This window comes from Oreochromis aureus, linkage group 13 (genome assembly GCF_013358895.1).
Source record: "Oreochromis aureus strain Israel breed Guangdong linkage group 13, ZZ_aureus, whole genome shotgun sequence".
NCBI lineage: Eukaryota > Metazoa > Chordata > Actinopteri > Cichliformes > Cichlidae > Oreochromis > Oreochromis aureus.
Window position 1 is genome coordinate 25,551,346 of NC_052954.1, and position 26,757 is coordinate 25,578,102.

At 38.9% G+C, this 26,757-nt stretch overlaps 1 protein-coding gene across 20 annotated transcripts in view; it reads right to left on the reverse strand.

Annotated features, from left to right (window-relative positions):
- Positions 1-26,757, reverse strand: part of LOC116325748 (calcium/calmodulin-dependent protein kinase type II subunit gamma-like) — an 82,600-nt gene that overhangs the window by 19,788 nt on the left and 36,055 nt on the right. For 14 of the 20 annotated variants that reach the window (XM_039622009.1, XM_031746746.2, XM_039622010.1 and 11 more), the window contains exons 3-13: positions 22,989-23,048; positions 18,964-19,018; positions 18,576-18,641; positions 15,668-15,740; positions 10,806-10,908; positions 9,864-9,947; positions 9,425-9,519; positions 5,561-5,683; positions 3,644-3,727; positions 3,514-3,556; positions 2,749-2,808 (exon numbers count right to left, since the gene is read on the reverse strand). In XM_039622009.1, the coding sequence (XP_039477943.1) occupies positions 2,749-2,808; positions 3,514-3,556; positions 3,644-3,727; positions 5,561-5,683; positions 9,425-9,519; positions 9,864-9,947; positions 10,806-10,908; positions 15,668-15,740; positions 18,576-18,641; positions 18,964-19,018; positions 22,989-23,048 (846 nt within the window). The remainder of the gene's footprint in view (positions 1-2,748; positions 2,809-3,513; positions 3,557-3,643; positions 3,728-5,560; positions 5,684-9,424; positions 9,520-9,863; positions 9,948-10,805; positions 10,909-15,667; positions 15,741-18,575; positions 18,642-18,963; positions 19,019-22,988; positions 23,049-26,757) is intronic. The other 6 variants (XM_039622011.1, XM_031746748.2, XM_039622014.1 and 3 more) reach the window with 1 other exon arrangement.

Sequence of the window (26,757 nt, forward strand, 5' to 3'; positions counted from 1 at the left end):
GAGGATCCAAATTCTAAAACCGTAAAATCATTAAAAATTAATACAGGGAAACAATTTAAAGGTGATTCTGATTGTGAGAGCAGGTCATGTTAATTTTCTGAGCTTTAAAGCTCATTTTAAATTTGGTTTCATTTGTTTATGGTACTGTGTGAATTTCTGGCGCAACATAAATTTTGGGTCCAATAATCCTCCAAACTGTCAAAATGTTAAACAATAAACACTTTTTGTTCACTTTCCACAATGATAACATCAGTTTCAGCTCAGTTCATGAGCACTTCTAATATTTCATATATCCTGCTCTAGTGTTTGATTTTACTCGTCTGCTTTCAGGGGGCAAATGAGAATTAATACATGAATAAGCTTATGAATGAGTGAAATAGCTATTTCTTTTTATCTTTACCTTGTTTTTTGTTGAAACAAGGAAAATATACTTTTATCTTTAATGTCAATTACAGAACTGCTGATAATTTATTTAATAAGATCACTTTGGCCACGACAAACAACACCTTCATCCCTATAATCGAGTTTATGTTGGGAGACATGTATGTGAACCTGAAAACCTGACCAGACAGTTTTAACAACACACAAATGACACCACTCCACCTGACGAAAAGGAAATGTAATAAAACACATGCATTAACACACAAACACTGACTAAAAATAAACATTTTACCAACAATTATTTGTATTTGAGCCACGTTCCAATGATTCACCCTTACCTTCCATTCAAAAAGAAGGAAGGATGGCAATGAAAAAGGTAAGAGAACAGTAATGTATTTAATATCTGCATCTTAACATCTGAATTGAAAGATGACAACTGCAGGCAACACCTGTCAGGCTGTTACTGCGCGTTAAAAGGCATTCTTTAATCATTTTCACAGAGGTGATGGTTCATGCAGTCATCAAAATGTCTGGCATGCAACATCAACTTCAAAGTCTTCCTCATAAAAGGTGCCGAGTGGTGCACTCTCAGCAGAAACCTTTAAGTTCAGGATGTCATCTGTACAAATTCAATTCTGATTTCTTCACTGTAACACTGTATGTGACAACACTGCGTCTTGTTAAGTGAAGAAATTTGACAGTTGGAATTGAGCAAAAAAGGGAAAGTCATTAACATTTCATCAGCAAAGCATCCTCTTGTTAATCAGACTGTTTTTTTCCTGTATGACCAGCCTTTAAAGGGGACCCATTACACTTTTCCTTATTTTCTGTTACTTACATAATGTTGCAAGGCTTCTTATTAAACATGGCACATCACTTGTATCATCAGCGAATGTACAAGTGAGCTCTAAGCACTCAGTTTTAAATTTGGTTTTGTATGATCTCAAAGAATGTGGATATTCCAATACAGTAATGTCTACTTTTGAATATAGCAGCCCCGCCTACCTGGTGTTCAAACTTCTGTTTGTGAGGTGCAGCCAATCAGAGGAAAGCAGTCTTAAAGCAATGACTGCCTTACAGGGAGAAGAGATGAAGCTGCTAGCTTCAGTCAAATGATGAAATAAGTGTCCTCTGTATAAGATTAAGGAACTTTTAACTATGAATTCCAAAAATAAAGATATACAGCTGAAAGAAAAGCTTAATAAGTCCTCTTTAAGCAAGCAGCCAGCGCTGTTATATGACCCACACGTGTTAAAGGTTCAGTATGCTTCAAACAAACTAATTAGTTTGAGCATGCCTGAAAACAAAGCTGTCCTGAATCATCACCCTCGGAGGTAGAGCTAAAAGCTTGCCACTGGAGAACAAGATGCAATCTCTTAGGTAATGTAAAGGTTTATTGAGAGTTAAGGGAGATTTTAACTAAATGAAAAATCATTAGCTGCAAATGTGATCTTAGTTAAAAAATATCAGTGATGTGAAACCAAAAACCAAAGCCATCCATGTGCTGATACCCACTAAGCGATACCGCTGTGTTTGTGTTAATATATATCTGCATAATGATGACCTGATAATGGCATAAGCACTTTGTTTGAAGCACACTGAATTTTTTTCCTTTTCAGTTGTATTTGTTCAAACAAAAACAAGAGCAGGCAGGAGAGAGGAGACAAAGAAAATAGTTAACACAGGACACTTTGCATTCTGTTTATCCAGCTTCCCATGCAGGTTGGCAAACTGCACTGTACGCTCATAAACATGCTTGGCTGGCTGTTGGCGCCAGAGCCATGCCAAGGGAAGGTTGCAGCGAGCACAGGCAGGCATCGACTGGGCATCAGTACTGTGGATCCAGATCAATTTGAAGAAGGCAAAGCTGCAAGAGTTACGAGTTAAATACTGGAATTTCTGTTTATATTGGTAATATAAATGGCGATGCAGCAGAGGAAACAACCCGTGATATTTGTGCTAATGCAAAGATATATAACCAGAGCTTTGCTTGGTGACAGCTGGGGTAGTTGGAAGGAGGTCAGAGGGTCATGCTGGGTGTCATTTAAATGGCTGTTGTGTTCGACACAGGAAATTAAATATCCAGTCCTTGAGAGGAGGTCTGTTTAATTAGACCATTAGGAAGCTCAGGAGTACTGAAAGGTCAGTAGCTGAGCTTCATCTGTGGCTTTTATTTATATGTTTGTATGTGACTGTAAGATGCCCCAGTGCAGTGATGACCACATAAAGGTGATCCATCAGTGTGCAGGCAGCAGGTGGTTGTGGTGGTGGGGGGAGGGGAGGGTTCAAGCAGCCCAGGCCACATGCCAAAAACCTCAGCACGAAGCTGGCAGTGCCCGACTCCAACACCCCCTCTAGCAAACGTACCTTCCTGAGCCATTGCGGCCGTGCTGGTGGTAGCGGCAGGACTGGTGTGCTGCCGTCCCACTATTAGACAAAGAGGAATTCAGTGTGGTACTGGGAGAGAGCCCCACTAAACCCTGAAAGTCTCCTTCTTCTTCTTCTTTCTTTAATAACTTTTTGTGCTTCCCAGAGACCTGCTTAATGTTTTTGACATTTTAATTTAATCAATAAAATTATGTAATACCAAACTCCATTTTTATTAGGATGAAGTAAAGCAACAGATGGGAAAATCTTGTCAGAAATAAAATGCCTGAGCCCCAACTTACTGATTTTACTTCTTTGTTTATTCTACACTGAATAAACAAGCCTAGGCTTACGAACAAAGCATTTCAGAGGTCTGGCTGGTCTGCTTACTTCAGTCTGGATCAGTCTTAGCCTTTACAAAGTAGATGGACATAATCCAATGGAGCTGCTTTGCTTACACGAAGGCATATAAACACAGGGCCGATAGCATTAGTGCATTAGCTTGCTAGTCCATTGGCCAGCCCGCAAATTGGTTGTTCAATCAAAAGTGCACTGTGATCAAACTGCTTATGAGGATGAAATCCAAGCCAAACCCCTGAAGTGCAAAATCAAATCCAATCGGTGTGGCTAAGGGAAGTAGATGGTAGACTGGAGATACAGTAGCAGAACAACAGTGACATGTATCACTTCTATTAGAGATAGAATCCGGAAAGAAGTGCGCTCCTACTGAGTGCTGACAATTTTAAACTAACTACAAAAGCTCACCTGAAAAGTTCCTGGACACGAGCATCGTAGTGAGGATAGCTCCCTAGAGTCAAGGCAAAGAATATACAAGATTATAAGCATAAGCTAGTGAGTTATGTGTATACGTATGTTTAACTGTGTTCGTGCTTACTTTAAGCTTCCTTCTGGCATTGAACTTGCGCAGACATTCCACAGTCTCTTGACGGTGCATCATGGAGGCCACAGTGGATCGTTGCTTTAAGTAAAGAGGAAAGGGCAACATTAAGTATATCACTGTTACACCATCAATGCCCCTTTTTTAATAACTCGTCCATTTTTATACTGGTAAGACCTAAAGTTAGGGGCGTGGCCATTTTTGACTGACATGTATTCTTACACAGGCAGATGTACCCAGTCACTGTCTGCTAGGCCCCACCAGTGCTATTCTGAACAAGACCTTTTAATTATATTTGTCCTTTTGGAATATTTTATAGTTTATAACATAGTTACCACCTGGTAACCACCGGTTGTCAGATAAAAATGTGTATTACCATTCGGCAATTGGTTGTGGGAGGCTGCTTGCTGTCTTTTTAAAGAAACAGGTGGCAAAGTGTGTCACAAAGAGGGTGCTGCACTAATAATCTCCTTGTCATAGCTTTGGTCACTAGCAGATTTCCATGGTCACCCGTAGTCTGTGTAGAGGATGCCTTCTTGTCTGCAAACACCTGCCAACTAAGCTGTAATGAAACTGGAAATGGGGACAGTTTCCCAACAAAGTAAAAGCCGCACCTTTTAAAACATAATGGTTTCAGCAGTAAGGCACAACTTTTGCTCTGAAGGCAAATGTTCTCCATTTCCAGTATGCGTAGCAAGTTTCACTACCAAGTCAGTTGTTGAGTGTTTACGTACAAGTCGGCGACTTCCATGCAAACTACTGGTGACCTTGAAAATCTACCTGCGAGTAAAGCAATTACAAGGAGGTTTTTGATGAAGCACCCTCTTTGCCAATCAGTATTGAAATGCACACTTTTCCTTAGCGACTAGTCTCTAGGTCTCTGTGACTGAGGCCTAATCAATCTTAGCTGGTAACTTAGCACTCCACCCTCTAGTCTAAATATAGTGGATATAGAAGAGGTGGTGGTGGTGGTCACATATACCACCTCTTCTATAGCACTGACACTGAAGCATCTCTGTGTAAGCATCCATCTTCTTTATAGAGCCTGTATATGTGTCGTTGACTTGAGATTGAACTCACAGATATATGATGGGACGAGATGAAGAACTGCTTTAGAAAATGTCTTTGAAAAGATAAAAACCCATGAACATTAAAATACAAGAGAAAGGGACCGTGACTCCAAAGGTGCATTCTGGTAAGAAACATTTAATCACCATTGTGAGGCTATGACAATAATGGCATTGTGTACAACTGCAACAATGAATTCTTTTTAATGCTCTACAGCTCTGATATGCTCCCCTGAGTAGCTTTTCATCAACAGGCAGGAGCGGTTCGTGTGTATTCCAACTCCTCTGTGATACCAAACAGAATGAAAAAGCTTGCTTTGTCGAAGACTTATAAATGAAAACTTTTAGAAGTGGGAGCTGTAAGATAAGCCTACGGGGCTCTTACATTATCTAGGCGACTCCTTACTCAACTCCTTAACAATAAAAATGGAAATTATTGTCCTTGTACTTTATCTGATAACAAACTACATTTATGCTGTAAAATTGTTATTGGTGTTAAAATGATGACTTATGACTTTAATGGTCTTTTCTGAGGTCCTTAAATGTGCATCTTGTGCAAATGTGAGACAAATAAACCCAAACTTTTATGTCTCAACCTACATTAAACTGCTAATTCTGCTCTAGTATATAACGTAGTTCTGTGCATGTTTTTAAAACTAGCCATTTGGATCAAGGATGTGCTGTTATTCTGAATAGGCGTGTAAGAAATGAAATACAATGTAAGACCGGTGTTCCTGGGCTGTGCTGATGTAAGAGTGCTTCAGAAAGAAAAACTGTGACATGATTTGTTTAAAGCTGGCAAGAAAAACTACGTAAAAAAACAAAGATAAAGACAAGTGTGACTTACGCAGACCCAGGGATGCTTGAGGGCCTGGTCGGCAGTGATTCTTTTGGCGGGGTTAATCGTTAACATCTGATTGATCAAATTCTTGGCCTCAGGGGTCACTGTGTCCCACTCAGGAGAAGGAAACTGAAGAAAGGCGAAGAGGAGGAAGAAACATATCACTATCACTGAAAAACTGGTAAAACAAAAACTGATGTTTCCAAATCATAATTAACTTGCTGTTGTTTAGCATTGATTAGACATTTCTATATTTAGCATGTATTTTAAATTTTAACACTGTAGTCCAGAACAACTGAGCAATAAAAAACCCATAGTTTGCAGAGCCTAAAGAATGCTTATGCAGATACAAGATCCTAAAAATGTGGTAGTAATATCTTTTTATTGGCTGTGATATTTGAATGACTGGACCAGATTTCCTACAGTGTTTGCACCTGTATTTACCCAACATGTAACAGATTAGAGTTGCAAACTGTATGATCACTTAGAAGGTGCAGCTCTCTCCTCATTGTGCATGCATTCAAAGGAGGGTAGGGAAAATTTCCAGCGAAAGATATTTACAGAGGCAGGTTGAGTGAATTAAGGTTGTGCAACTTGCGACTTTTAGCTCTGTAGGGCAAATATCCACACCTCTCAAGACCAGGAACAAACACAAGTTATAAGCGAGGTTGTAGCAATGAAAAGTAATACTCTAAACACAGATTTACAAACAGCTCTTATGCATTAATAAATAAAATTTTGTTCGCGCTAATCAAAGGTGTCCATAAATTTTTACAGGCTATGAGCAGCTGATCGATGTTACCTCATAATAACCTCCACGGCATGTGAGTAATTTGTGTATCTTTAATTTGTCATATTAAAACACTATCACAACACCCCCATGAACAGATTAGGTTAAATTGTCCTTTGTTTTCTCTCTGAGGATTAATTTGTCTTGGACACAGTTGAAGGAGCAGCACACATGTACAAACAAACAACAGTTAGCACCAGAACATACGCACATAGAAAGGAAACACAATATTGTACACAAGTGTTGTGCAGATACCCTGCAACAACAAACAGCACATACCTCTCCAATAAGATTTACATGTACACACTCCTGTGGGGAATGGTTATTTCCCTCTTATGTCTGTATATATCATTGTAGGGTCTAATATCCACCTTTAGGTGACTGTTTTTGTGATTTAAAAAAACTGGAAAAAGGATATTTTGCTTGTTTCTCTTTAAAACATATTTGACTTCATTTGTTTTGGAACATTCTTAATATGTGAAGTTGAGCAACGATTTGTCTGTCTTTGATGGGCAATTTCAGTGGTATAACAATAGGGTGGAGTTACAACAGTCACACTGTGCCAGCAGACATGTTTACTGCTAAAAGTCAAAGCAAGCTTTCAACAGACTTTTACTTCAAACATATCAGATGTCAGTTACCGATGAAAGAAAAAGTAGAAACTCAAGGTATCTGGTGTGACAGTGATGATATCCAAGAAGTGCACATTATTATAAGTGCTTGTCACAGCCACTTCATATTATTGTTCATATTATGCACATTCACTAGATGTGGTTGCTTCCAATTATGTAAATTAATATGGGTAATAAATTCCTATCTCCCAGAGGACAATGACGAGAGCTGATGAATAAGCCCGTTGCGCTCCCATAGTGTATCAGTTATTTTTTCTGCAACAAGATGAAAGTTATACAATACCAAGTAGCAAGCCATTAAAAACTAAAATTACATTTCTAAATTACAGAGCTCATCTTGATGCTCCGGCCTTGTAGTTACGAATTCACATTAATTAATTTGGAAACAGGAAATGAAGATCAGAGTATCACAATTAAAGTTTCATGAATTCAGGTCGAATTCCCTCACAGATGTCATGAAACTTAACTCCCATTTCCATAGATGCAGGTACAAAAACAATGCAAAACGCCTGCTCTAACCCTGAATAGGCCCAAACCTATGTGTTCCATTAAAGACTAAAGCGCTTATTGAAGCTCTACTTAATAAGGTTTTTGTAATATTCTGAATCAAATGTAAATTGTTAAACAGTAGTTTTAAAGAAAAAAAACCCTTTTGCCTTCAGAACTGCCTTAATTCTTTATGGCATATTTGTCGGCTGCACGTCCATGACGAATGATCCCAAAGATGCTCTACTGGATTAAGATCTGTGGAGGCCATCTGAGTACAGTGAACTTATTGTCATGTTGAAAGACAGTTTGAGATGATCTTTGTGTGCATTTTTCAGCTGGAAGCAGCCATCAGAAGACACTGGGGTCATAGAGGGATGGACATGGTCGGCAACAATACTCAGGAAGGTTGTGCTCAACTGATACTAAGGGGGCTAAAGTGTGCCAAGAATAAATCCCCTCCCCCCATATCATTACACTTACATCAGCAGCCTGAACAGAACTTTCATCTTGTTACACCAGATCCCAACATTACCGTCAGAATGTTGCAGCACAAATTGAGAGTCATCACATCATGCCACACTTTTACAATCAGCCATTGAGCAATGATGGTGAGCCTTTTTCAACTCCAGTAGAGTAGAGCTGAGTCTTTGACAGTAAAACCAAGAAAGAATCCCAATAACAGTTTCTGATGCTCCAGATGGAAAATAAGGTTGTTCAAAAGAAGGATTACAGTATAAGACAGGCAAAGAGGTCGCAGATTATGATTTCTTCCAAATTGGGAGATTTGATCAAATTTCAAGTATCATCTTGCACCTGGATTGGATCAGATCCTGTATCCGCACCATCCTACAAAATTACCACACACCCTAATAATAATTGCTGTGCTTTGATTTGAGCTTTTTTTAAGAAGTAAAATGAACAATTATAGAGAAATGTAGAAGCTAAAAAAATACTTTTCTCTCACACAATGACCAGATCATGAAACAGTAAACCATCGATTTGTCAGTGTTTTTCTACTTTTTTTTATCCCAATAAAAGTTGATAAATCTAGCAACAAAGTAATCTGAAGTTTGATGAGAAAGTGCTATAGAAATACATATCCTACTGAATTTTTACCACATGAGCTGCAGGTTGCAGGTAATTCCACCCCCAGTGTGTCTGTTTGCACAGCCTTTATTAGTGAGCGTCATTTGTTTGTCTCTGCTGACAGTGCCTCTGGCTCTTATTTACACATTCACTTATAATTTAAATACAGGTTTTACAAGCTTTATGGTCTGATTACTAAGAAACTGTCACTTGAAAAATTATAGTAACAAACCTTCAGGCATTTTTTATCTATAGTTTAGCATAGCAAAAGCATGGACGTGCATGGAAAAAGCACTAAAAAGAGAATATCAGACTTTAACTCACCAAGTGGTTGACTCTTATATAATACAATATTTAGGCCAAGATTGTCCTGTGCATGCTGGGTCTGTTTGTTTTAAATCAGCTCTAATATGTCATAAGTGTAAATGTTGTGTCTCCAGCCTGATGTTGCACTCTGGGAGGAGTTAAAAACTTAACTTGTGTTCACACAACTAGTATTTCAGTGTATATTTATAAACTATATGCAAGTTTTGCCACCATGAAGGTTAAGAAAATTTAACTCTGATGGCTCAGAATCCTGCAAACACGACATGAACAATGTAAATCCAAAGCAGACACAGAGAGTCATAGGGATTTGTCCCTCCCTAGGAAATGTAAACATTACAAAGTCTTGTGTCGTTTGTGTAGCTGGCTGTGTCTGCAGTACACAGAAAATAAACACACAGTCAAAGTGATATTCTCCGTCCACTGACAATGCCATGCTGGAATTCAGTTCTGCACAGTGCAATCGTTATTCTGCATCATAACTGTCTGCACATATGACAATACAGTTCAAAAGGAGAGGGTGGTTACTACCAGAATGTGAGTACTTACATCATAAGCACCAGCCTTAATTTGTTGGTAGAGTTTGTGTTGGTCCTCATCCCAGAATGGAGGGTAGCCCACCAGCAAGATATACAGGATCACACCTGACACACACAAATTAAACGTAAAAAATACTGTACATACACAGTTACATCAAAAAGAAAAAAAACTTGTTTGTTTGGGCTTATAGCCAGAGCTAAGGGCATTTAACACTTAAAATGATGTGGGCTGCCAATTATGAATCTGGCTGGTTGTGTTTCCAGCCAAATATAGCATAACACTCAATCAAATATTTAACTGAAACTGACTGCAGGGCAAAAACTGTAGCAGCAACGTTTCATGAAGTTGTTGCTTAAAGATTGCAAAGTCACATGAGTTGCGAAAGACATGGTAACGCTGTAGTGAACTCATATGACTGTGCCTACAGTCTGAAAACTTTAGGACTGACCACACGCCCATATGTCCACTGGCTTGCCATATGGGTCCTTTCTCAACACCTCTGGGGACAGATACCCCGGAGTTCCTGCAAAACCTGCAAATATAGAAAAATACAAACATGTTATACCTATATACAGTACACAGTGTGACTTCTGATTACTACTACTGCTACTACTACATTATGACAGGTTTCATAAGTCTTTCTGTGCTCTATGCCAGCGCGGTGTTTTAGACAAATTAGCGAGCTGACATGATCTAAACATTCACAGTCTTTGTCTCTTTGTGCTACTTAACCCCAGCAGAACTGTGCATGAGTCTTGAGCTTCTCCTAATTTCTTTATATTTTCCTTCCAAGAAGACCGTCTTTCTTTTACAGTGGACTTGAGCAATAGCTATCTAAGTTCTTCTTTGGAGATTGTCTTCTTTCTTTGTATTGAAGCATACCCAAATAGTGAAAATGGAAGGCTATCAGTCATGGTTTAGCCTTCCCAGAGCCTAGACCTCAAAATTATTGAAGCAGTGTGAGATCATCTTGACAGAGAATGGAACAAAACAGCAGCCAACAGCCAAAGAAGGGCTTTGCATGTCCTTCAAGAAGCCTGGACTGAACAAGATGAATAACTTACAAGAAAGTTTGAGGTAAGAGATTTCAGACTGTGTTGAAGAATAAGGGTGGTCATGCAGAGTTTGTTAGAATTTTGTAAACTTTGTTTTGGCATTAAATACTGTATTTCCATGTATGTTTCTCATGTCAATAAGTTCCAATTTTCCCAGCAAATGATAAAGATATGAGGGCTGCCCTAAGACTTTTGCACAGCACTGTATATCACTTTAAGCCTATCCTGTTTGCTGCAGTTTTAAATGTAAACCTAAAATTTATGATGACACGTGAACATCAACAATACATCATTTAAAATGCTACAGGTTATGTTCAATAAATGATCTTTCTTACCAAACCACGCCTGCTGGTCCCCTTGAACCTCAATAGCGAGGCCAAAATCTGCAAGCTTCACCGCCGCTCCCTTCATCTTACTGGCCAAGAGCAAATTTTCTGGCTGCAATACAGAAACACAAATAAATCTTCAGAATGAGGAATACCGTTACCCTAGTGACTGATTATTATTTTTATTTTTATTGTCAGGCAGACAAATCTTAAGTTAGAAAAGAACTTATAAACTGTATTTTTTATTAAATAAAGGACAAACAAATCCTCACCTTTTGATAACCTTTGATAAATTATTTCTATACCCCAAACAGAATAAAAATAATGAATATAATACCAGATTGGTACACTTGTACTTGAACAAACTTGTTTTATGTGATAAAAATACATTTGATTAGAGGCAACAGAGATGAGCATGTGCATGACTTAGAGAAATGTCCTTTCTGTCTGGATGACTGAATGGGCCGCAGGAGCATTATGACATCTACAGTAGTAATGAGCCATGATGCTGTCAAGTTGGCTACAATGGTTTTCCCCAGAGGAAAGACCTTTTCAATCAGCTGTCACAGGATTTAACACAGCATTTTTACATGGTCCCTGTGATGACACTATCGTGCAAAAGGTCAAGACTTGGCAAGCGTAAGGATGCATCGCGTGTGTTTTAACTCATTTCCTCTTTTGCCTCTTTCCCTTGTGTCACAGCTTTTCTTAAAATAGATTAATCATGTTACTTGATTATGGCTGGCAGTGTTTTATTTCAACTTGTTTCAGGTTATTCATTTTTAACACCAGGTAAACATAATTTACAGGTTGTCCCTGTCCAAGTGGCAGTATCTATCTTTAGCCCTCACAGACTTTAACTGGGACCAACTTAGAACAGTAGCTCTGCATGACTTTAAGTTAAAATACCCTCATTACTCTTATACTGGGCCTTGATGCAGCACATTAGTTCATCCTGTGTTTGAAAAACACCATTTAAACACATCATTTCCTCCTTTTAAATCAACTTTATTCTGATGGCTGCGCCTTATAATCAGATCGTAGATCAGCAGGTCTGTGTGGTTTCTTACAGTCAGATGTTTAACCTGCATGACCATATTTCATTATCCTTTATTTATCCAGGTAAAAAGTCTCATTGAGATTAAAATCTATTTTTCAAGAGAGACCTGGCCAATATTAAGGGTAACCCATGTCTTAAACAGAGCACTTAGAGGAGTCTGTAGCCTGAAATTATGGCTCACAGGGGTTACTTTCACATATGCTGACCCCATTATTCGAAACAATAATTCTGTTTACTATATATGTGAAAATGAATTGCTTGCTGCTTAAGCAACATTGCATGCTTGATCATGTTACTAATACTGCTCTAAGTAAAGTATGAGGAATATGTCAAGACTCATTTCATCTTAACTGAAGACATGGTGTTTTCTGCCATTGACTCTTCACTTCATCCTGTCAGCAATTTGTGGTTTCATGTTTCTGACATTTTAGAGTTACACCTCAATTCTCCAAAGCAGATATTTAAAAGGGGTAAAAAAAAAAAGTGCCCTAAAGTCTCACGTTAGGCTGGTGCAGAGTGTAGTTAGTTAGAATGCAATCGAAACTGCAACGTCACATCCAGCCAGCATTCTGATCTCAACCACGTGTGAAACAAGTCCGTACAGTCTAACCTTGTTCTTCAGAAACCTGATTCATCATTTCAAGTTAAAACCACAGTTAAGATTGTCCAGGTAAAGCTTTCTCCAATTTTCCTAACTACTTCTAAAATTGAGGGTTGGATGGGGCTGGAAGCCTATCCCCACTCACACTGGGCAAAAACGTGGGGTCAACACTGCACAGGCTGCAAGTCAGTCATGGTGACATGTACAACTACACCCTCAAACACACACATGTCTTTTACTGTGGCAGAAAGTTGTCCCCATGCAGGTGCAGAGAGAACATGCAAACTCCACCTGGAAACGCCTCAGAACCTTCTTGCTTTGAGGCAACAGCAGTAACCACTGCACCACAATGCCACTGCTAAAAGCTTAACCTCCCAGATGTAGCAATGCCCATGATCAGATCCAGATAATGTCAACTTAATCCCAGGTGTTACTGGGGTCTAATGGTGAGTCTGAACAGGATAAATGGTGCGGCTCTGCACTCAAGACTACAAGTCCCAAGTGTCAGGCCTGATGTGTCTATGTTTGTGTGTGTGTGTGTGTGTGTCTGTGTGTGTGTCTGTGTTGAGTGCAGAAGTCTTTGTAGTTGTTAGCGGTCCTCATTGCCTCATAACCAGACAGATGGATGGATGGGTGGATGTCAGACGCTTGTACCAGCAGTCGCTGGGCTGTTAGTCCGTTTCTTCTCATCTGTCAGTCTATCCCTCCCCGTGTATTTTCCACCCCTCCCTCCTGCTCCCACCACCCCACAACTCACCCATCAGGGCAGAGCTGAAATAATGGGAAAAAGAGATGAAAAAGAGGGCAAGTAAAAGCAACAGAAGAACAGAGGGACAGACAGATAGAGATAAATAAATGGGAGGTGGCATAATGAGTCCCTACGCTGGTGCTGCAGCAGCCGGGTGACCTCACCCTATAGTTACCATGACAACCCAGCCTGCCACCAGCTGACAGCACTCAACTCTTTCTCTCGAATTCTTGTTTTCCCTTGAGCGAGTGGCCCTCCCAGGATGACAGGGAGGCGAAAAATATGACGTGCGTCTGTGAGTGAGGTCACACCTCTCCATGGCACACTTCAATGCCATTATTGGTATTTTTATGGCTTGAATACAGGTACTGCATTCAGCAGCTCTATCCCCTGGATGCTCTTGTGGGTAAAAAACAAAACAAAAACAGAAATAAACAAAATAAATAAAATCAGAGTATTTCCTATGTGATAAAATCAGGGATTGTAATGTTTTTAAGACCCTCTTCATTGAAAAACAAAAGCATAGACAGATAAAATACTTCAGCAAGTTGGAGATGACAAATGTGTTGTAAACAGTTACTTGTTTGTGCATCAAGCAAATGCAGAGCGACACTGGAGTTTTTGATTCTGGTATTGGCTCTGCGTTGTTAAATACATGACTACATTAGTCACTAAGATAGTGCATAGCAATTAGTCACTGAAAGCTTACCAGATCAGTAGTTTGACAGCCGCTAAAAAAAAATATATATTTATAATAACAATGTGTCAAATCAAAGTGAAACTATGTTACTATGAAAGGGTCCCTTTAGTCGTGATGAATACATTTTTAGTTGGCACAGTGTCTGGTGCCCTCTCTCACCTTAGATAGCTTCAAAACTTTTTCTGTACAACCAGCTCGGACACAAGAGAAACTTGCTGATAGAAAATGTGCGCCATGTTGCAGTAAAGAGCCAGATATTCAATTGGGGGAGATAGTAGAGACCAAAAACCGAGCTAAAAGATTGTGAATAATAGCCTTACACTCATCAACACTAAAATAACTCTGGATGAGTCATCGTGCTGCTCTGTAATCACTGGTATGTGGAAATTAACAATTATTTACTAATAAATTCACTACATCAGTATGCAAGTTACACGCTTTAGCCCTAATGGCAAAAATCTCGACTTCTACAGGCTCACGGTTGGCTAAAAATAATCTTTAAGCACTCTGCCAGATAGTTCCAGTATTTTCCCTGACTCAGTTTTTTCCAGCTCATCATTTAAGCAACTATGATGATAATGCACTTACTGTAAATTGCTTTGGGCAAAAGCATGCCAAATGCATATAATGTGAAATATAATGAAGTCTGTACTATATAAAGTATCCAAGACTTCAAGTTTTGATATTGTTTATTCTATTTAACAGAAATATTTCAAGTAGTTATTCGCAAATTCAGCCTGATGTGTTTAGGATTTTGGAACAATATCCAGACATTAAAGAATGGGTTTGTAATAGCTGCCCCACCAGCAGGTCATCGGAGTGTATAATTGTATGCTAGTGTACCATTTGAGAAGACGGTAATAGTGCAGCATGAAAGCAGTTACGAAACATGAAAAGGGAGTTGTACATTAACAACTAATCTAATACATTGCTGTCCACAGCCCTCATCATCTATCATCATTATCTTCTTTCTAAGCCTCTTCCCTCTCCAAGTGTATTTGATACTGACATCCACTGGCAAGCTAAAAAAAAAAAAAAAAAAAATCAATGAGAAGTAACACAAGTCCATTTACACCACTCGCATAAAAAAACGATTGTGCATCGTCCAATTATGTTCGTCTATTTACGCTCAGAGTAATGGCTTAATTTTACACTGTCACAGAAAAGTAGACAGACAATTAAGTAACCTATTTAAAGTTTAGGGCTCTGAACTTAGTACTGGTACAATTATCCAGGTGTTTAGATCTCAGATTAGTCTTGTCTTTATTCAACATTATTCTATTAACGTTAAAATTAACGAAATTTGAAAGCACACAGCTGCAGAGCGGTTTTGGTTTCTGCCAGGGGTGCACAGACTGCTGCAAGGGAAATCGTCACTGGCCGTCATCTCACCCACCGACCCGCTATTAATAGCAGCTGGTTTGCTTTCGTCACTCCTCGGCAGTGCAGGAGGGAGAGGGGGAGGGGGGCAGAGAGCAATAGAAAGGAAAGAGGGAGACGGATAAAAGGGAGGAGGGGTGTAGGCAGAGGATTGGGAATGCAGAAGAAAGCCGGTGAGCAGAAGGATGACGCTCATCCCTTAAGTTGGTCTAAACGTCACTGCGTGACGTCTGTGCGTGTGTGTGTGCAAGGGCGCTCAGACATGATGTGAATTTCCACACGTCTTTAATCTTCATTTACAACAAAGTGCTAGTCACTATTCAAGTGATTTATATAGTATACAAGGTACTTCCATATTCACCAGAGGTGTGCGATCACTCACCTTGAGGTCCCTGTGGACAATATCGTGCTGGTGGATGTGGCTGACGCTCTCCAGGATCTGATTAATGCAGTGGCTGGAAGAGACAGAGAAGGATGAGGAGCACAAGACAGACACATTCGTCAGTCCACGACAGTTATAGGAGATCACAAATGCAGACTGAAGCTGAAGTTTAAAAAAAGAAGAAGAAGAAGAAGAAGAAACTAGTTTAGGGTGGAATTCATATTACGTGAAAGTTAAAGTACACGACGAGCATACGAGTAAAGACAGGAAAGCCAGAAAAAGATAAAAAGAGGATATGGTTGAACAGGTTTCTGCTGTTCACACTGTATAGTGTCACAGTATTAAAGTAAATTGGCAGACAGCTCATGACGAAATTACGAAGCGCTTTAAGCTTTGCCATTATTACATGCAACCAAAAACACCCAGAGCCTTGACGCAACCCTGCATTAAGAGCCAGGTTATGGCCTCGGTCATCCCAAGTGGCTTATGGATGACACGGTGAAAAAGAAAGCAGAGTACAGAAAATACAGGGACCCATTTCCAGACACTCTTTCTAAAGAGACACTGCAACCTGTTACAGAGAACGGAGGGCTACAAAGAGGAATACAATGCTCTGTTCTCCCACTGCTTCCTTAGTTCTGCTCAGCTGGCCAATCACAAAGTGGCTACAAATGTCAGATCATTAGTGGCTGTGGGTCTGTGGCAACAGACACCCACAATGCAACACAGGAAGGGTGTAGGGGTGTGTGTGTGTGTGTGTGTGTGTGTGTGTGTGTGTGTGTGTGTTTCAGATGCTAAACTGGCATTCACATCCCCTTCACACCAGCAGTGTAGAGGTGAGAAAAGAGCTGCTCTCTAGTTATGGTTGCTGTGCGACTACTTCAGCAAGAGAAACACTATCAATGTCTTGAAGGAGACCCTGTCAGAAAATGTGCCCGTAAATCACATTTACCTCGCCCTTGTAGGAGAATTTTGTCTAACTTTTTTTGGCTGATCGACTAAATCCTTGCAACCAGGGTCTTTTTCACTTTACTGTGCTTGCAACCAGGGTCTTTTTCACCAAATTTGCAACATTCTAGTGGTTGATGCGCAACATGAAATCATTTCCTGTTGCTCATTTTGATACACAACACTGAGGCTGTAGCCTCAGTCATATGCTACAAGGCTGTATGCAGTAGTTCGATTCATACCCGTGGCCTATTGCTGCATGTCTTTGTCTTTCTCCCTGCCTTCCGGTTTCTCTTTACTGTGCTATCTAACAAAGGTGCAAAAACCCAAGTCAATAAAAAGTTATTATTATTTGGATATACAGGGGTATACTCTCAAAGAGAAAAGTGCAGCATTGACAGTTTTTGGCCTGATTCATTATTTTCGATAGCTGAGGAAAAGACTCCAAATGAAAAACACCTGTCTGTCCACATGACTGTAGATGCCCAATCCTAAGAGCGACTAACAGCTTAAAATGTTTGCATTTACTGAGGTTTTTCTGTAAAACGATGATGAACGCAAAACTATAAAGCACTTAACTAACAGCAAGGTAAGGTTTTAGGCTTTCTGTATGTGTGAACACATCGAAACTGTTGTTTGGTCTTGTTACTATTTTAAAAAGTAAACTGTATCCAGCCATGATGTCAGTAGTTCATCCAGGGATCTAAACTCTTCAATCTAAATGGAAAAAAATGGCTCAGAGTCTGTGGTTATATTTGTTTAAAATAACACTGTTTAAATGATTTAATATTCTAGCTTTTTATATCTCTTTATAATTAGATCAGGCTAAAAAGGCTAGAAGGTAGAGTGCACTCAACACATTGTGACAGATGTAGTCAAACTCGAGATTAAGTGCATAATCAAACCCACCCCAGCAACAGATCAACTGATTAGGTAAAAGGTAACAGTTCAGTCAACCAACAATTTGGCTGACTAAAGCCCCACATTACACTAATCTAAACACCTGATTTATTTATGAACCCCCCATGAGCCATGTAAGATTTATAAATGTACCTGCAATCTTTGAGCAACATTTCTGTGTACTTGGAGCAGAGGATAAGTGGTGCAAGAAGAAGTATGTGGTGCATTTTTTAAGTAAATGAATGTGACGAAAGAAGCGAAGTGGGCAGGGTGTAAGGGGGGAGTCTTATGTAAGCTTGTCCTCAGCATGCATATCTACAATTCTTTCTGCTCAGTTAAAGTTGCTATTATTTCTCTTAAAATAAATTGAGCTTGGCATTTAGAAAAGGTGAAGTAAGGGACAGCAGCGGGAGGGGGCACAGAGACAGATTTAGGGAGTAGTGTCGTCTCTCTGCAAGAGAGAATCAAGAGTGTCTAAATTAGACCACAACAGGACTTAAAATTTATCCCGCCATTTATTCTGTCCCTACCCAGCTTCCTCATACACATATACGACATTTATTATTTTACATGTGTTACTGAGCTTATTTTATCTTCAGCCGAATCTAACATAATGCCTATTGTACTATTTTCCTCTTGTACTTACCTTAACTCTATTGATTCCCTTTCGCATTCTCTATTGCAAGTTCTGACATATTTTTTTAATTCTGCTATTTAAGTCATTCGTCTAACTGACTGAAAACTTTTACGTCATGGTTGAGCGCTTAGGCATGTAGGTAATGTGCTTCAAAAGAAAAACCAACCTCAACTTCGGACAACAAACTAAAAATAAGTTTTAAACTCTGAGGACAGCTTTGTCATTATTTATTAATGAAATTTAAAAGGACTGAGTCACTTGGTCCAAAATAAAGTGTATACAGGTTGTGCCAGAAAGCCCTGGTTCTGCTACTACAGCACAAAGTACATTAACACAGATTCAAATCACAAAACATTTTGTGACAGTTCGCAGCAACCAAAAACAAAAAGGCACAAAAATAAATTTTGTGCTAACTTAGTGTACCTGGCATCTGCTTCACTGTAGTACTCTCTGGCGACAATGTCCTCAAACAGCTCGCCTCCAGTGACTCTGCCGAAACATACATGAAAAATAGAAACTTTGTATTTTGTGTTTATTTCTGAGTGAAGATCCCCGGCACAGATGGAAAACCAGCATACTGCAGACAATATCACCAATAAATGCTTTTTTTAAAGATCAGTTAGTCCTTTTTTTCATTTTTACCCCAATTAACTGTTATTTGTGGACTAACACATGAGAAAAAGTGAGTTATTTTTGTGAAGTTGGAGTCATTACCTCTAGAAAATAAAGAAAAATTGCTCAATAGAGAAAGAAAGGCCTGAACTGGTAATCTGTGCATGTGTGTGTTTGAGTGGTACTATGATTCACTCACAGGTCAAAGACAAGGTAATGGAAGCCTTCCTCTGCGATGCTGTCATGGAGTCGTACTAGTGAGGGAGAGAAACACAGAAAGAAACAGAAAGAGCCATCAATTAAAATCTGCAAATCAACTTTACACAGATTTCAGTAATGTATGAGATTACATTCTGAGCCACAATTATTGATCCCATTAAGACTCCTTTACATATTTGGGTTTAACCTGGAGGAGAGAGACAGAGGCTTTGTTCTTTGTCCAGGATTACTTCGTTCAGCCACATACGTTTAGGAGTGGAAACTTTCACATGTGTTTAGGTTGGAGGTTGCATGCAGTCACTTCAGGCTTGTTAGTTGATAGTCAGTAAACCCCCCTGAACTGTCCAGATGCCTGCATGCTAAATGAGTTTGTGCAGGCTTAAATGTCTCCAAGCATTTTTGACAAAGCTCAGCTCAGCTGCAAGTAATGTAGTGCACTTCTGCAGGTGACTAATTACTCACCATAATAAGCAATTGCTATCACAATACTTATTCATTACTCTTATAATAAGCAATGTGTATAAAAGAGCTGATGGCTTTTAAGTCATCATGCACAACATTTATGACTAAGAATGAGTTGCCACTGATGACACAGTTTTGTCCTAAACATCACCATCATCCCTCACAAGCCCCTTTTTAAAGCTGACATTTCATGTGTAAGGAGCTATAGCAGCTGCAAAAAAAATATCTAAACAATTATGTAGAGTGTTCAGTTGGAGTAATACGGGGAAACACTCAAGTCTAGATTTTACGTAAAAAAAGAAACATAAGAGGAAAAAAAACTTGAGAATTGACCTTTAGGTGGAAAACATAGGTTGGGGAGACAGCAGCAAAACCCCTGGGTACAACAGAGATGGACTGATGCAGTGATGGCAACAGATATGGCATTGATAAATTTAAAAAAAAAAAAATCAAAGAAGAAGCTGTTTTGTATGTGGGTTTGCAAAGGCATTTGCAGATGTATAACAACTATAAGCCAAGTCAAAAAGGTCTAGAAACCAGTTTGTGACCCTCTGGTCAAAACTCTAATTCCCAATGCTAAACACCTAGTGAACGAAAACGTGAATTTCAGTCATTTACCAGTTGCTGAAGTTTATAATGATTTAAGCTTGCCATGAATCACTTCCCGGTGTAGGCCTGTGTAAGTGGGGCTTAAAGTAAATTAAAAGGGGGTGCCCTGTAGGGCTGGGTATGTAGATGTAGGTTTGTAATGAGGTAGGCTAATTTACAAAGATTCTCGATGCATTCAGGAAACTTTGGTTCTAGAAACTGAGTAGCAGATTGTTATTTTATAATGTCCTTAATCAGCTAAACTTGGCTCAAAAAGCCTCTACACATCACTGAGACTCTCTATAGAAGATAGTAAAAACTGTATTAGAAGAAGAATAAAATAAAAGGTTGGGGCCTCATTATGGCAAAGATACAGGTACTGCTTGATATCTGCAGCACCATGCAGTAATATGAGCCACCGTGTTTCTACGTTCCACGTTTCATAAGTCAGGTAAGGAACAGCAGAAGGTGCCATTTTTTATACTGACAGGCTGAAAGGCCTGTTATCCAACATGTCTTCACCTGAGTCAATGAGGCCTGTTTTACAACTTTTTCCATCAGCAGTGGGTCAAAGTAGAAACTGCTCAGGGACTCATGCATGGCTAAAAAGACATGCTCATATATTTAAATAAATCCCAAGGAAAACATTCAAATCCTGAAAAGACTCTTCTTCTATTTTTTTTTAAACTTTTTTTTAATAATAATGATATAATGAAAGTTATTAATTGCTAGCTTGGGAACAAAGCCAGGAAAACATACACAGTTAAATGACAATATTATTATGGCTTTGCAAACACACACAAGGTCAGTGACAGAAGGTGTCTCAGTCTTCCCGGAGCACCGGGTACCTATCTGAAATGATGAGACAGTACAGTCTGTAGTCACAGTGCCGCCTGGCAGATTGGCAACAAACAAAAAACCTTTTGGATACAAACCGTAAGAGACCTGCTCCCTTTTTTCATTATTTATAATTAGTTTGATACTACTATATCCCTTTTTTGGCTGATTACTGTACCATATGAGGATTGGCTAAACTTCTTTCTTCACAAACGAGGATGTGTTACCAAAAGCACAACTTTAATTCAAGGTGGGTGAAGGACCTTGAGCTCCTGAATAAAGCCACAAAATGTGCTATTTTACTCTTCTTATTCTTTCTTTAACTGAGTTACTGTTTTGAAGAAAAAAACTTGACAAGCCTCCCTGAGATCAGGATAAAGAAAAGAAAAGAGCAGCAGACAAAGGGAAAAATGCAGAGGAGGATAAAGAAGCAGAATTCTAGCAGGATGAATAAAACGATGAAAACATGCCCGTTATTGTTGTTATCACACTCTATTTGTATGTGTGTGTAGTTTCACTGGCCGGCATACCAAGATAAGACATTTAGTAGTAGTTCCTTAACAAAAGGGACCCTGCTTTTTGTTTGGATTTTTAACTGAAAGGGAGTAGAATAGAATAGAATAGAATAGAATAGAATAATCCTTTAATTGTCCCACAAGGGGAAATTTGGTGGTAAAACTGATGTAATGAATCTCAGGATATATGAGAGTCACACATTAAAGGACAAAATAATTATTTTATCTACCTAAACAAAGGAGTTTGACTCTTTAGGACCGGGGTCATGCGATTCTTTCACTCTGTGTTGCAGATTACCTCACCAAGACCATCAAGCATGCAAATTAAGCGGTAATACAGTATTTTTGCAAGTTTCAGTGTAAGTATCAAACAAATAACTATTTTTAGTGTGCCTGTTTGCTTTCTGTTTACTTGGTGGTAATTTCGAGGAAAATATCTAGTGGCCATTAACTATTCAGTGTCACATACACAAAACAATGACGCACAGTACACAAAGTAAACAGCGCTGATCGCATTAGTGCGACCAGCTGACTGAGCATGTGTTAGCGTTCAGACTCACTTTGTCTTGTTGGCTGCTGGCCAGTTGCAGCATGCAAATATCCCACACAGTGACAGGCCAGGTAACTGGCTGATTTGCATATCACCTGGGGCCATTTGCTTCAAAGTTATTATTAACGCTGAAATGAAACCCAACTTTGGTGCAGTTGTTGTTGCTGTTTTGGTTCTATATAAAAAAAAACAAACTGGGCAACCACAAGGTTTCAGCTTTAGGGGAAACTGTTGGTTTTCACATTCATATTGGCCAAATTTGATCTGTAAGCAACTGAACATGTTTCACTTGATGACGTGTAGATATAAAGCAAAAAGCCCCCGAAAAACCAGAAGTGAATATGGCTGTAACATGTTTTCTGTTATTAAGCCCATCCTCCCTGATAGGAATGGCTTGAATATGATTATCAAAACACATGTTCACAAACTGAAGCCTCCAAGATGTTAATTAAGGTGAACTGAGAACTGTTTCTAGAACTATTTATCCAAAAGTGCTCACAACAAGTTCTGAAAGACAGAATTTATTACAGGGTTGTTGCATTAAGGTCCATTATTTTTATCCAACTGTACCCATTTAACCATTACTCAAATAAACCTTGAGACACCAACAGCTGCTGAAGGGTGCTAATATTCAGTTCAATTTAATTCAGCTTTATTTATATAACGCCAAATCACAACAACAGTTGCCTCAAGGTGATAATATATGAGCACCAAAAACACAAACATGATGAAGAGGTCCAGTTAACAGCCTCAAATTAGCTGAGGTGATGCCTAACAATCAAAGCAGTCAAGCATTTACTCACATGTAACTTTTACAGCGCACATACAGTTATTCTTAAGGGCAAAAAACGCTGTAGCAAATGACAATGTATGGCCTATTTAAGTAACACACTGTATTAAATACTAGTCTGATCTCTGATCTGAATAAAATTGAAACAAAAAAAAAAAAAGCTGTAGCTTTTGTTTTTTTTAAATGAATTTTTCATGAAACATCTGCATTATCACAGCTGTCCCACTAATCATTTAATCTCTTGGCTCCCAAAGGTCACTCACCTATGTTAGGATGTTTCAGCAGGCGACAGATCCTCGCCTCCCGCTCCAATTTCTGGTGATCTGAGGATAGAAAAGAGCAGAGAGGAAATGGTAAACACTCAGAAATAGTACCAGGAGGAGAAGTCCCTTTGTTTTTGTCCAGCATGCAGAACAGAACCCTTTCTCGAAATCCACTAAGTAAGTGGACACAGAACGGCGTAATGCTGAAGTACACAAAAAAGGGGCGCCATAACATTCACTCAACTAACTGTAGGCCATGTTCAATATCACTTCTCCAAAAGCACGCTTTGAAAACAGCTTTTTCTGCAGAACTTTTTAACATGTGTTCACAATTTAAGTGCTAATAAATGATTTATTTCTTTTTCTAAAGAACAGATTTTTGCAAACATTAAAAGTTGATGTCTTGTTTGGTAGGACTTCAGAACTGCCTGCACCAGCGACTTTGCGACTTGATTAAAAATGTTCTTTCAACTGTGAACTGGTTACACACAAACATATAAACATACTTCATTTCTTTTTCTCTCCAATCTTTCCTGCTCCTCCCACTCCACTGAGAACAATCATTTTTCTTCGTCTAAACCTGACCAAAATCAATCAACTTGAACTGGAGACGACAGCAAAACACTTCATAGTAGCAGAGCCCGATGATGTAAGAGGCCAAAACAGAGACTGTAAACTAATGCATGATTACACAAGCAGACAAACAGCTGTATAGTGTACACACACACAGACATACACAAAATAAGCACAAGCTTTTTGCACTTAGTGAAATTAGTCTTGTGGGTCTGCCCTTAATACAATCAGTGTCCAGATAATGATTCTAATGGCAAAGGGAGGATGTCCATGCATGTGTGTGTATGCAGCTGCATGTTTCAGACAGATTGGTTGCACAGATACAGTAGATACAATGGATGGCATGTCCTGTTGCAGGGTCTAAGAGGTCAGGTTTATGTTGGGCTTTCCTGCCACCAACCAGCTGTTGGTCTCAGTGGACAGATGGAGTGCTTACGTGGGTGCACAGGCCTCTGTGTGTGCGCCTATGTGTTTCGGTTCGAGTTCGCGACAGAGGGTTAGAGACACTGGACATCCCTAATCCCAAAAATATTAGTTTGACCATCATTTTGTAATTGCATAATAGATTATCTTCTTGATATATCTTTATATTGTCTGGCAATATCTTTTAACACTGAAGCAGAAAATCACAGTCACCAAATCCTTACTGCTTTTTTTGTAAACCTTTAGAAAACCTTTGAATTTAGTATCGGGGGAAAACTAACGTTGTACTATATACACTACATAAAGACATCAAATAAACCTAAGTGGAAACAAAAATGAGTTATTTGTTTTCTATCATAAAAGCTATACAACTCTAAGCAGAACTATGGCTCCTGTTGTGAACACCACTTGTTCTGCCCAACTTATATGGCTATCAATATACATTCACCAGGCACTTCATTGTAAACATCTGTTCAACAACTTATTGCATTTAGGCAAGCAAGCACAGTCCTGACGACCTGCTCAAATTTAAGCCGAACATCGGAATGAAGATGTAAGTAAGTAAGTAAAATTTTATTTATATAGCACCTTTCAAGAATAAAATCACAAAGTGCTTCACAGAAGCTAAAACATAAAAACAAAAAACAACCAAAAGCAAGTTTAAAAAGATGAGTTTTAAGCTGTTTTTTTAAATGTGTGTATGCAGCTACATTTTTCAGGCAGACTGGTTGCACAGATACAGTAGATACAATTTAGGTGTCTTTGAACATGACGTTGTTTTGCCAGAAAGATAGGTCTGAGTGTCTGCTACTACTGAGACTTTTCCACACAAAGTTTCTAGGGTTTACTGAGAATGATCTGAAACTGAGAAATAGTAAAAAAAATAATCACTTGTTAGAACCAAGGCATGCAGAAGAGCATCTCTGAATGAACAACACATAGAACGTTGAAGAAGGCCAGAATGGGTGCTATAGTTGAATAATTATCCTATTTTCTGTACTCACCAATATCCGACAACAGAAGATTACAAAAACACACCACTGTCACAAAGCTCAAACCATCTCAGACTTGTTTTTTGAACATTAATTCACTGTACTCACAAGGCGTCCACAGTCCACAGACTCGATCTCAATCTAACAGAGCACCTATGGAAAGGATGTGCACCCAATCAATCTGTAGTGACGCTATCGTATTAATATGGACCAAATCTCTGGGGAATGTTTCCAGCTCCATGCTGAATCCATGTTATGAAGAATTAGGGTAGTACCGGGTTAGACTTCCTGAAAGCAAAAGGAAGTCTAACCCGGTACTAGCTGAGTTTACCTAAAAAAATGAGGTGGTGAGTGTATGTCTATGCACTAAATAAAGAAAAAACCTTGAGGTGACATGCTCTGGTCTACCGGCCATAGTCAGTCATGGTAGACTGTCCTAATCATTGTCCAGACAAAGCTTTGGGAGGTGTTGGAACATCTTAGGTGTTTTTTAAAAACAGGAATTTTCCAGTTTTGTTATGTCTCCACTACATGAAAACACAAAAACATATCAAGGAAGTAATTAATGCCATGCTGAAGCAATACATGTGATATAAATTAGGAGTTGAAAAATCCTCACTGTGGAAAGAATTTTTTTAAAGGTCAGTTTCCAGTTACTTAAAATGTGGTTTACCCATGAACGAAAGGCCATAATGCATCTAAAAACGTATATTTTCCAAAATACATGTGTCCATGTTGATAGAGCCTGAATGAGTAAACTTACTGATACCTGCTGTAGCGTGCATCATTCACGTATGCATTCACACTGTGTCAAAGTAAAAGGTTTGGTGCAAAACCAAGAAGCGCTCTTGTCGTCAACTATTAATGCATTTTCATCTCCCTTTATTCAACGCACGCTTTTATTTTAATAAAATGAATTTTTTAATGTTAAAATGTCAAAACATATGAAAAGTCATCACATACTATAAATAGTACTGATACTGATCTTAATAACAGTCAACGTTAGTAAAAACTGTAACAGGAGAGGAAAGTACGATCTGTGAGTCCCTATAATGATAAAGATTTGGAGGTGTGATACAGACTAATTACATTTCCTGCATTGCACTGCACAAAGAGCCACTGGCTTGTTACACAACACCACTGCACCACACAGCGTGGTGTAGGACACAAAAGATTAAATTAAAACAAAAAACACTCTGTCTGTGCGTATTATACGCAGTGGGTATGTAACTGCAAATTCAATGCTGATGTTTGTTGCATGTCATAATATAATAAAAAAATTGGTACAAGCCAATCAAAGGTGACATGTTAATGTATTAAAGTCTCTAAGATCGAAAGCAGCAAAGACAGTTGTAGTTGAGGAATTAGTTGTAATGTTATGTCATGGGTAATTATCTCATGTCCTCAAATACACCATATTTTTATAAAGGTAGCTGATGGAAACAAGGACTGACTTCCATTTTATTTAACTTACTTTTCTGCAATGAGTGACACATCTAAGATGAAAAAAAGAAAGAAAAAGGGTGAAAAAGAGGAAGAGGAACACAGCGACAGAGAGGAGGAAATCTAAGAAGACAACAAAAGATTCTTGTTAATACTGTCAGGAGAATATGATAAGTTCAACCCCAATTAGTGAGAAAACTGAAGCAATCATTAATATACTACAACTATAGGTGAAAGCATGGTGTAAACTTTCAGTCATTAGCAGATTTGGTGGCAAAGCTGTCAATCACTCGGGTTTGAACAGTCAGTAAACTGTCTGCTGTGCCAGCTGGCATGTT